This window comes from Rhinopithecus roxellana, chromosome 16, assembly GCF_007565055.1.
Source record: "Rhinopithecus roxellana isolate Shanxi Qingling chromosome 16, ASM756505v1, whole genome shotgun sequence".
In the NCBI taxonomy this organism is placed as follows: Eukaryota; Metazoa; Chordata; class Mammalia; order Primates; family Cercopithecidae; genus Rhinopithecus; species Rhinopithecus roxellana.
Genome location: NC_044564.1, coordinates 54,475,791 through 54,488,267, shown reverse-complemented (window position 1 = coordinate 54,488,267; position 12,477 = coordinate 54,475,791). Strand labels below are relative to the sequence as shown.

Sequence of the window (12,477 nt, the reverse complement as noted above, 5' to 3'; positions counted from 1 at the left end):
GAAAAGCTCTAGCCATCTATTTTATGTATTTCTCACAATCTGGCAAATAATTACTTCATGTTGTTTGCTGGTTTTAGCTACCAAAATACATTCAGCTCAAAGCAAAACCTTGTTTTTTTCTCACTTTTCGTTGACTTTGCTGTATTGTAAATATAAGTTATTACAGAAATAAGGCCTGTCAAAATGCATATCATTAGTAAACTGAAATAAAAATGAATCCTAATGGGTAATAATCCATCTGGGAAAAAATGACAAATGTTACATTTAGATGTTAATTGGGCAGTGCAATATTTGTTTATTTTTGTTTGTCAATCAGGATTTCCCTTTGGGAAAAATAGGAACCATTCATCTTTAATCTATCTTGATTAATACAGATTAAATGCAGAGGTTGAAAGATGCAGTTATCTTGGTTTCCACCCTTAAATGATTGTATGTTAGTTCATTAGTAGAATAATCAAGTTTTAAACATAAAGGTTAAAAGTTCCTGTGTTATTTTATGGGCTTTTGAAATAATTCCTTGTTATTTTACGGGTTTTTGAAGTCAGGAAACATTTTACAAGACATTTTATAAAAGAGCAAAACAAATAATAATTGTTTTGTTCTAAATTGCTGAATGTTAAGATTGGGGAATACTAAGGTCCAAATACATTGTATTAAAGACAAAACCCAAGGAAACAATATTTAACAGGCATTAACTTCCCTTGGGTAGCTCATGGAGCCTGTGCCTTTAGGTTGCACTTAAACTTACACAAAAACTTAACTGCCAAGTTTCTCTTACAATCAAAGTAATGCCTTCTAATACTATGTTTTAGACACAAATGTCTGATTTATAATTCCATCACTGTATCAAAACGTAAAAGTTAAATACTGGCATATAGGATGGAGATTATAATCCCCAGCCACATCTCAAAGTCTTATCTGGTGGATCCTTTTAAATCAATTTCTGTTAATACAGTGAATTTCTAGGAGATATAGCCCGAGGTGGGGCAGTTGTTGGCAGTCTTCCTAGCTGGGACCTGCAGGGCTACAGCAAATCCATCTCCATCCTTTCAGGGCTTTTACCTCCACTTGACTTCCTTATGCTCTCTCAACCTGCTCTCCAGGCATCTGGCAAGGAATACAGTTCCTGTTTCTGCATACATCGGGTGGGGAACAAAACATAGCTTTGCTAGTGTCAAAGTAATAGTCATCAAAATACCTGTTCTTGTACCATTTTTCAAACTAACTAGTGATTTATATAAATATATATGTATATGCGTGTATATATGTAAACAGTTTTTTTGAACTAGTTTGGAAATGAAGAAGAATTTAAACAGAATTAAACAGAATTTCTTCAGTTTAAGAATGTAAACTATATAAGACGAACAATCAGTTTATAAAACGGTGCAGATTTGTTGACTTACCTAGCCATTTCAGAGGCCTGCCTAGCCAATCCAGTAAAAGGTTCACTTCCTGTAAATTATTCAATTGGGATATAAGTAGTATCATTTAGGCTTCTAAGTAGTTTGTACCAATGTTTGCTATAATTATCTCACTATTTCAGTGAAAAGTTTTCTTTATTAAGAGTGGACTAATTAACATATATATATATATAAAAATGTAAATATACCATTGGACTCAAAATATTTTACATTAAACTTTAATATTTGTATTAACTTTTACTTTTATAAAAGGTAATTTATTACAGTATCCTTCAAATATTCTATTACTGGATTTTCTTTTTCAAATTTTGTAGTACAATTTTTAATCTACAAGATAATTCCTATGATCATGAAAAATAAGTAAGCTCTCATTTTTACATATTTGTCTTTATTTTTAAGTAATTAAATGATGCATGAAGACTAGTATACAAGTAGGGCAGTTTTTAAAATGTTTTATTTGTTTCTGGTTAATTAAAATTATTTTTATTTGCCTTTATCAGACTAAAATTACATTAATCTGTTTTTATTATTTGTATACTTTTGGTTGTAAAGTTCATATTATAATATTGACTAATTCCATTTCTGAAAAAAATGCCCTTTAAATTAAGATTTTTCTATATAGTATGTCTTCTGTTCATTAGCAAAGGAAGTAATATTGATTTCTTCACTCAGAAGAAATCATACTATTATACCTTTGACAATATGCATTATTTTATGAGGATATGTAGATGTACATACAAACATATCTTTGGCGTTTTTAACTTACACATATTGTGTGTTCCATGCATTTTTAACTTACACATATTGTGTGTTCCATGCTTGTGGATGTGGAAACTTCATTAGTTTAGTTGAAAAATACTACTCTGTTTCAAAAAGTATTTACATTTTTTATGTCTGCCTTTCCAGAATTTTTTTCTTTCATGTCTTCTTTATAGTCCTTTATATCAAGAACCTATATGCCTTTCTTTAATATATTAAGACTGCCAATAGACGGTGGTCAACCCTTGCTCTGTGTAGTATATGTACACAAAACAAGAACCAGCACTGTTGTACAATACAGCTCACTAGGACTGCCATAACATCACTCAAGTGCTTCCCAATCTCAATCATTTTACCAAAGCATGTGGATGAAATATATGAATCAGGATTTTATTGCTGCATTTTATGTGTAGTCTCCCTCAGCTATACTCAAAACTAATAAAGTCTTAAAACTAAAAAAAAAAAAAAAAAAAAAAAAAAAAAACTAAAGATACATGCTCTCCTACTGTTGTAGGCAAAATACTAATTTGAACCTCAGTAACTTAATTTCCCAATCAGACTGCCTTATCTCTTTTACACTAAATGAATATGTGTAGTAAACCTATTCTGTGTGTCACTTAGAATACTCAGAAATCATGTTTAAGTACCCCTGGACAACTTGTTTTCTGACAATCAGGTTCCAGATGATTCATAACAAAATAGTTAGTTCTTTTGGCCTGTAATACTTTTATGTCATTGTAAAAACAAATGTTTATTTTGTTCAATCTTTTTAAACTTGTATAGGACAGCCTTGTATATATTAAGAGGTGTTACATACGTTTAAATGTGCATATTCATTCCTATATGTGCCCTGTGAAGGACTTCAAGTCTTTCTGATCAAAATTTGAATTTTATTTTTAAAAGTACTCTGGTTTGTCTTGTAGATTTGGTGGCTATGTTTTGTAAGCCAACTATCAATATGGGTTTAATGACATACGTTTAATTACATAAACATCATGTAGGAATATTTGAGATTAAAATGGTTTTTGGAAATTAGTTGTCATGACTAAAGTCAGTAATTCTGAAAATATTTTTAAGGAATTTTTAAATTAAAAGTCTGAAAATTCAGGTTCTAAGTTTGATTGCAAATCTTAAAATATGTAAGCAAAATGGAGAAATTTTTTATTTATTTAAATGTTCATATTATCATTTTTAGCATTTCTTTGGAAATTTCTAGAGGACAAGGATGAGATCACATTCATTTTTGCATCACTAGGCACATTACCTGGCTCATGGATAAATGAATTCTTTGGCTTCTAAAATTTATATTAACTTGAATTGTATGTTAAATGTCAGCTCTTTATTACACCTGTCTTATATATGGCATGAAAAATTTTTTTTGAGACAAGTAATGTGAAATATTTACTGCTTTTGTGAAATGTTGGTCTGGAGTAATCAGGATATGTGAATTGGAAACCAGACTCAGGCATGGAAACAATATGTGACTTTGAGAAAGTAATTTAAGTCTATTTCGGTTCTCCTTTTATAAATAAATAAATGAACAAAAAATTTAATTTTGCTAATGCTAAAATTCAATAATACAGACTTGGATTCAATTTCCTAAAATTTTCTTGTACATTCAGTGCTTTAAAGATTTTTTTTTTGTAATGTACACAGGACAACATAAAACTTTAAAATGTGAACATAGACTGAAAAAGTATTGCAATACCCACTACCATTGCAGTGTGCCTTCCAAAATTATGAATAAACACAGTTTTGAGGCAGAAAAATTAAAATGGTTGTAATAAATGATTCATTTTCGTTGCATGTAAACTCTTTGCCAATGTCTAGTTTTCATTTGGGGAAGAAATGACTGAATTTTGTCCTTTCTGCTTTCAGAATCTGTCCCAGTAGACCATATTGTTATTTTCTAGTGGTTATTTGAGATAAATACATTAAAATTCTATAAAAATGAATATAACTTTAATATAAACACTTATACCAGGCAAGCTGCTGTTCATGTGTTATAACAAGCCAACACTAAAGACATCCTATGTACCATGCTACCAGGCTTGGTAACATGTTTTGTTCTGTAGCAATTATATTTCTGATATTTATGAGCAGTTAATGGGATTATTTGAACTCCTTGAAGTGGTATCTATTTTCAAAATTGCAATCAATACAGAGAAAATTAGTATGTCTCTACGTGTGCTTGAATATTTGAAGAAATGGATATTGTCTGAGATCCTTAGTGATGTTCAGCTATTTACAGTGTTTCTGAGCATTTTCAAAGGTAGATTACCAGCTTCTGAATTACAGTAGTTTACTCTATCATAAGACTTGATGAAGAACTTCTAAGTATTTCTGTATGTTGCGTTTGCAGTGTCTTGTAGAAATTTTGGCAAATTATGTGATTTGTCGGTGTTTACTGTGTCTTATTTCCCTAGCTCCAGTGGCTGTTGGACAATTACGAGACAGCAGAAGGAGTCAGCCTTCCCAGAAGCACTCTATACAACCACTACCTTCGACACTGTCAGGAACACAAACTGGACCCAGTCAATGCTGCCTCTTTTGGAAAATTAATAAGATCAATTTTTATGGGGCTGCGAACCAGGAGATTGGGCACTAGGTTAGTATTGAAAAATAAGATAATAAACTAATCTCTCTTTTTCAAACTAGAGCAAGTCAGTATATTGTTTAAACAAAAGTACTTGATTACAGACAATATATAAGGAAATACGTAGAATGAGCTCAGTTTATAACATCCCCAGGAAAAGGAAAGGACGTTATTCAGTGACTATTTCCAAGCCAGAATTATATGTTGTCTAAAACATTAACCGAGCAAAGCTTTGAGAAGAGCTGATTCTCAAACTACATAGAAATTAGCAGACCAACCTGTTAATGCAAGATTTGCATATGGTGCTTTAAGACACACACAAACACATACACACACACGCACATAAAAAATGTATTCTCTTATTGAAAGAAATCATACTAATGATGATGCATTAAGTGACATAGTAAATGGAAAACTATGTATCTCTTAACTCTTGAAAACTTACATTTGTCTTTATAAATAATTGTTCGGTTAGAGTAAGAAACTAAAGCAGAGTTTTTTCATTTGATTTCTGGAGACCAATTAAAAATCATTTGGTAGCCGGGCGCGGTGGCTCAAGCCTGTAATCCCAGCACTTTGGGAGGCTGAGACGGGCGGATCACGAGGTCAGGAGATCAAGACCATCCTGGCTAACACGGTGAAACCCCGTCTCTACTAAAAAATACAAAAAACTAGCCGGGCGAGGTGGCGGGCGCCTGTAGTCCCAGCTACTCGGGAGGCTGAGGCAGGAGAATGGCGTAAACCCGGGAGGCGGAGCTTGCAGTGAGCTGAGATCCGGCCACTGCACTCCAGCCCGGGCGACAGAGCAAGACTCCGTCTCAAAAAAAAAAAAAAAAAAAAAAAAAAAAAATCATTTGGTAAACTTGCAATATAGTGTTTAAATTCCTCAGTGATAAGATAGTTGTATTTTACCTCTTATTAGCCCCTACTATTTTTTCTGCTCTTAATGTAAAACCATATGTGTGTGGAAGGAAAAGCATAGTATAGTTCAATTGAATTGAAACAATGTGAAGAAGAAGTTTCTGGTTTTTCTTCCTTCGGAAATAAATATGAGTGTTTTCACCAACCGAAACATCATGAAAAGAATACTTAGAACTCTGGAGCTTCGTTTTTGTCTTTCCATATTTCTATAAATTATCATAAGATAATTATTTTAAGTAGCTGGACAGAAGGCTATGGATGTTTTTAATTTCCTAAATCTTATAGAAATCATATAAAAAGTTAAAATAGAGATACTATACTATGCAACATTAGGTGATTTACCCTTAATTAGCTATAAAGCACAACTTCAGAGTATTTTAGCAAAGAGGTTTTTTGTTTGTTTGTTTTTCTTTGTTTGTTTGTTTTTTTGAGATGGAGTCTCATTCTGTTGCCAGGCTGGAGTGCAGTGGCACAGTCTCTTCACTGCAACCTCCGCCTCACAGGTTCAAGTGATTCTCCTGCCTCAGCCTCCCGAGTAGCTGAGACTACAGGTGTGCGCCACCACATCCAGCTAATTATGGTTTTTTTAGTAGAGATGGGGTTTCACCATGTTAGCCCAGATGGTCTCCATCTCTTTGGTGATCCACCTGCCTCGGCCTCCCAAAGTGAAGAGTTTTTAATCTTAATAAAATAAGCACAGCCTTAGTAATTGACTTCATTAAAAATGTATACCAAAAAGAGGAGTGAGTGTTGTGGGGAGAAAAGATTGATCTTTTTCTCACCATCACAAGACTCATGGCTAGGACCCCTATAGCAAAAGATTAACAAGAGAAAAGCATACAAATTTGTTTAATATAAGTTTTACATGACTGGGTGCCTTCAGAAATGAAGGCCCAAAGAAACATAGAGAACTGTATGTATTTTATGCAGTCTGATGAAGTGAATAGTTCTGGAGAAACATGATTGGACAGAAAGGAATATGATCTAATGGTTCTAGAGGTATGATCTAACGGTTCTAATCTGGGGGAAACTAAGCAAGGCCTGTTTTGTTTTTGTTTTTGTTTTATTTTTTGAGAAGGAGTCTCGCTCTGTAGCCCAGGCTGGAGTGCAGTGGCCTGATCTCAGTTCACTGCAACCTCTGCCCCCTAGGTTCAAGTGATTCTCCCTGCCTCAGCCTCCCCAGTAACCCCAGTTACAGGCACCCCCCCCCCCCCACCTACCCACCCACCACGCCCAGATAATTTGTGTTTTTAGTAGAGATGGGGTTTCGCCATGTTGGCCAGGCTGGTCTCAAACTTCTGACCTCAGGTGATCCGCCCGCCTCGGCCTCCCAACATCCTGGGATTATAGGCGTGAGCTACCGCACCCGGCCCAGCAAGACCTGTTTGTTCAGATTTTTCTGCATCCCTGTGTCTTCAAAAGTAAGAACGTTCTTTTCTGCAAGGTATAGGAGGACCCTTCTGGAGTGAGGGTCCCATAACCTATTTTCAGGAGAAAGTAAGCTAGGTTTTGTGGCCTGCTTCAGAGCAGAAGGAGTGAGGGGAATTTTTTCTAGTTTCTGTGGCCTGCTTCTGTTGTTTCCTCAAATGCCAAGGTGCCATAGTTTGGGATAGCATGTCCTAAACCCCTTCACTGTCTCAGTTTTATGAGATTTACAAGGCCTGTATGTATTCAAAGCATGAATTATTGCTTTCCGGTTGCATTTTAAGTGATTATACAGCTTTTAGATTGCTGAAGGTTTAGCTCTCTCATAAATATGGTTCCTTCTTTCTATACTTCAAAAGATAGTATATTTTAAACTGAAGAATATGATTGTCTATTCACACTAAAGGAATAGCTTTCATTCCCTTGAGAAAAGCTTTTTGTTTCTATAGTATTTTTTTTTTTTCCAAAACCACAAAAATCATTATTTGGGGACCTAACCTATTATCTCCTAGCTAGTGGCTCTGTAGTTATGCATACCGTGCCAATATTTTGAAACTCTGGGCTTTATTCAACATTCTAATAGCTGTATTGTTGTGCTTCTTTTGTTACTGAAAGGGATTTCAATGAGTCCTATTTTGAGGCTCCGTTCAAACCTTGAAACACGTCTTTAAAATAGAAAGGGACAAAATTGGGGTTGTTTGGTTTTGTGAATGGGTAGAATCCATGCTCTGTAAGTACATATTGCAATATTGCAGCTTTTACTTCTGATGTTCTGGGTTCCTCCCACCCCCCACTATGTAACAATTATGAATTATGTCTCCTGTTTTTTTTTTTTTTTAATTGTACGTAGTGTTTGCAATTAGGTTTGTGAAGCGAAGCCTAGAAAAATAAGGAGAAAATAAGTACTATGGAGGGAGTTTAAAGAAATGAAGTGTTACGAAGATAGAATTCTAATGTAGAAAAACTGGCAATTGTAGGAGTAAGGTACTAGACATTCTTTCTACCATAGAAACTGTTTTGCGTTTACTTTCTACTCCTAATCCAAGGAACAGATGGAAAATTAATGTAAATCACGAGGCAAACTAAATCAAATACTTTTTTTAAAAAGTGAACTATATGTAAAACTATTATTAATATTATCCATCAATAAAATAATCTGGTGAAACCACTCAAACCAGAACCAGATCTTTTCTAAAGTTTTTGGACCTAAGTAAACAAAAAGTAAATCAAATCACTATTTTAAACAAAGGCAAATAAAAAGGTACCTTTTGTTAGACCCCATGTCTAAGTTAAGTTTGAGTAAAGAAGACCATGGATATGCTTCTCTCACCCAGCCATTCCCAATGAAATAAAAAGAACCTCTTCCTCCCAGCCCAACTAAAATGTTAATTTGTAGGAAAGGCACCCCATCTATTTGAGGTCTCACAAGAGAGACGTCATTTTCCTCTGTAGTTTTGTCTTGTGAGTAATGCCTCCTGCTTCCTACCCTACCTTCCACTCCCTACTGTCCTCCAGTTTGTACAGGAGAACACCACAAATTGGGTATGTGGAATTTTTTGGTTTGGCTTATTGCGCCTTTCTGCAGTGGATTTTCGAAACAAGATCTAATCTCTGCAAGTGGAAGGCCTTTCTTTACGGGCATTAAGTTTCTTTATCTGCTTTATTGTGGTGAAAGCATGTAGATATTTGGATGCCCTGCATTTTTTTAAAACTAGCAGTATAATATATGTAATATGATTTTAATGTCTTCAAATATATATAAGGTTCATTTAATATATGTATTTAAATCTTGGAAGTACAATTCTGCCCTATTTTTATAAAAAATATTTAATCCACACTCTTCTTGCATTTCTTTTTGTAAATGGAAGAAAAAATTGGAAAAAGCACTGATGTATTACTATATATGGACTTGTGAAAAACTACTATTTTCTCTTTGCAAGAATTTACATATTTAAGATGATATTTTGCAAGAATTTGCAAATTCCATTCAGAGCAAAACTTTATCATTTCTAATAGCAAACATGGTCTTTCTCATGAACACGGCGAAATTGTGACATTTTTATTCCAGGTGGGAATTTGCCATTTTCATAGAGAAATTTCCCCATGTCTGTTGTGACAAATCCTATTTAGCCTGCAGAACTGATACAAATCCATAAAAACAGAAACTAATAAAATGTGTTTCAAAATCAGTAGATTAAAGACTTACTTTCTTTTTAGGTTTCAAAATATTAAGTAAGTCTTTACCACAACATTTTGTAACAAACAATTAAGTTATCTTACTTCATCATCACTGAAGTAAAGAGAAAAATGTCGAACTTATCCAGGAAAGTAGAATTAAGATTTTTTTTCTTTGTTCTGTATACATACTTTACAATAAATACGTATTCATTGACTGATTTTTGTTGGCCTGTTAACTAATTTTTACTGGCTAAAAACTTGTGTCCTATCTTTACCCTTCTTAACTAAATTTAAAATGGAAATTTGAAAATGAAATGTAATTTGTATGGAACAAATGGACTGTTTGACTAATATTTAAGTGAAAGTTTATAAACAAATATTTTTAGCAGGGCCTTTAGCTGATTGATTTAGAATCTTATTTTGATTCTTCAAATTATCACCATAAAAACATAAAAGTATTCAGAACAGGTTAATCATAAATATATAATATTAATATACTGTTTTTACCAAATTTTTCCAAGTGTGAAGTTTAATGGACATCCCGTGTGATTAATATTAGTTTGACTGACTTTTGTTTCTAATGTTTCTTGTTCGTTAATGAAGAGGAAACTCCAAATACCACTACTATGGGATTCGTGTCAAGCCAGATTCCCCTCTTAATCGTCTGCAAGAAGACATGCAGTATATGGCTATGAGGCAACAACCCATGCAGCAGAAACAAAGGTAGACTCTGAAGTTATCGTTGATATGTCCAAGCTATGTATTTCTTAGTTGTTCGAGTCTCCTGTTTTCTGAACAGATACCTAAGTATAAAAGAATGTTCTTATTGTTGGCATGCTTTCACTATGGATAGTTCTTAAATATGGTTTAGGATTTCAGTGATCCCGCCTGTTTTCCAAAGTTTTAAAAATTACTTATCAGTCAGCCTGTTTGGTCCCTTTTAAGTGTGACATCCCAAACTGTTCAGACAGGGAAATGAAACACAAACATAAGGAGCAAACCCAAGCAAATACCAACTGGAGAAATTGGTTTCAGTATTCATGAGCTTCTGACTTGCTATTCTGTACATCCCTCAAGTCATTCTTTTTGACACAGTATGAATTTTTGCAGAATGTTTGGGATGTCTTACATTTGCTTTGAATCCAACTTTCATAGATACAGAATTGCTGATATTAGAGTTGTAAGAGATCTCAAGCATTCATGAATGGATGGATGGATGATGGATGGATGGACGTATGGACAGATGGATGGATGGATGAATAGAATCATAGATCTTAGAATTGAAAAATATGTTAGTCTAGTCTGGCCTTAAAACCTAATGACAATCAAAGCATTAATAGTCTCTGTTTTTTCAGATGAGTCCCAGAGAGGCTAAATGATTTGCACAAGCCCATAATGAAGTTGCATAGCCAAAAGGGCCTTCTAGTCCCATGTGACTTATGTCACAATTTAGAGTAAATAAAATGAAAAAATCCTTTCCTCTTTACCAGCATAGCTCAACTAAGACAGTAGTTATGATTTTCCTTTTCAAGTGAGCATGCAGAATTAGGTAGGAGAAAGGAGGCCTCTGCATAGGTCCCAATGTAATGATCTGTAGTGATTAGTTGCCTTGGCCACATCTCCCCATCCATGCTAGTTCACTCAGAAGCATTAACTCTAAGATAATGTCAGAGAAAAGAATGTATCACACAGTAATTGTATACTATTTAGTCAGCCAATACTGATTGAGTCTCTACTGTGTGTTAAACCCTGCATGCAGAGATAAGACACAGTTCTTATGTTTGAAGAGTTAAAAAATTAGAAGGGGAGGCACATGGAGAATGGGAAAAAAAAATGGAATGCAGTCTGGGAAGTGCTGAAATAAAACTTTGATCAAGGAACTATCACAATACAGGGGAGTTTTCAGGAAACTCTGGGAGAAAGGGAGATTGGGAAGTTTCTAGAGAAAGTGCTATTTGAGTAGGAACTTAGAAAAGTCATAAAAAGAGAAATATTGAAGCAGAAGGAAAATTCACCTAGGGGTGAAGTCCATGGTGTCTGTGGTAAATGGTCCATGATATATTTAGTGAGGTTGGTATTACAGAAGGAGAATCAAGGAGTTGATTGAGTAGTTTAGTGGGAGATGAGATCTTAAAAGTAGTTTGGATCATATATTAAGGGATTTGCTTGTATGTAAAGCTAATAAATTTGTTCTTTGTGCAGAACATAGCTTTGAAGCTATGTAAGGCTTTGAAGCAAAACAATGAAACTTTGATTTTTTCTAGAGAGATGACTTTTTGATTTTGGGCAAGACATATTTAATGGAAAGAGACTGGAGGTAAGGATACTTGTTAAGTGGTTTTGTAACACAGTCATAATTTCCAGTGTAAGTTTACCAGACTGAAGACTCAGTTCAAGATTGGCTATTACATAAAAGGTATCTTAAAGGTTTTAGTTTTTTTTATTACAGATTCTCAATCTTATTTTTTAATTGCTGATTCTTATTTTTTGATGTATAGCCAGTGAAAACTAAGGTCTCTGAAAAAAATAATAAAATAAATTGTAGACTAGTACCTCATAGAGTTGGATAGTACTTCATAGAGTTTGTGTGAGTTGCAATAAATTGTTACTGTTTTGGGTTATGATTGCTTTTTGCATCTGTTAATGGCAGCACTTATAGCCTTTACTTTCTGGTGTGATTTCTGCACTCATGCATAGCAGCACTACACAGTGGAGATGATGGTGAAATCAAGAAAAATAAAGTTTGCTTCAGAAATAACATATACTCAAACTTAAGTATGAATAAAAACTTAATAAATTATACCTAAGAATTGAAGCCCATTATTTGACTGCAAGGAATCTCCTGTGATTTAACTATAAGGAATTCTAGCAAGCTTTTATAGAAACAGAAGCCTTCAAGGGACATTCTTTATAAAAAACCTGCGTTACATAAGTAAAGCCTAGGACTTTCTGTGGTCTCCTTGTGAAACAGATTCTATAAAGATTAGCAAGCCATAAAAACCCCTGCCTTCTCAGGATAGTGGTACTTGAGTTTGGAAACAGATAAAATATGGAGACGTTTTGAGAAATGATATAAAAATCTCAGTAGTATTAATGTGAAAGAAACAAAAATGTGAAAGAGCCATAAAAGTACTGAAACTTCCTTTAATTTGTTGGGTTTTTTTAATGATACAAGTT

General features: G+C 34.0%; 1 protein-coding gene across 10 annotated transcripts in view; it reads left to right on the top strand.

The window, feature by feature from the left end:
* RFX3 (regulatory factor X3) overlaps positions 1-12,477 on the top strand; it is a 325,429-nt gene that overhangs the window by 238,826 nt on the left and 74,126 nt on the right. For all 10 annotated transcript variants that reach the window (XM_010389306.2, XM_030919590.1, XM_010389299.2 and 7 more), the window contains 2 exons: positions 4,607-4,788; positions 9,904-10,023. In XM_010389306.2, the coding sequence (XP_010387608.1) occupies positions 4,607-4,788; positions 9,904-10,023 (302 nt within the window). The remainder of the gene's footprint in view (positions 1-4,606; positions 4,789-9,903; positions 10,024-12,477) is intronic.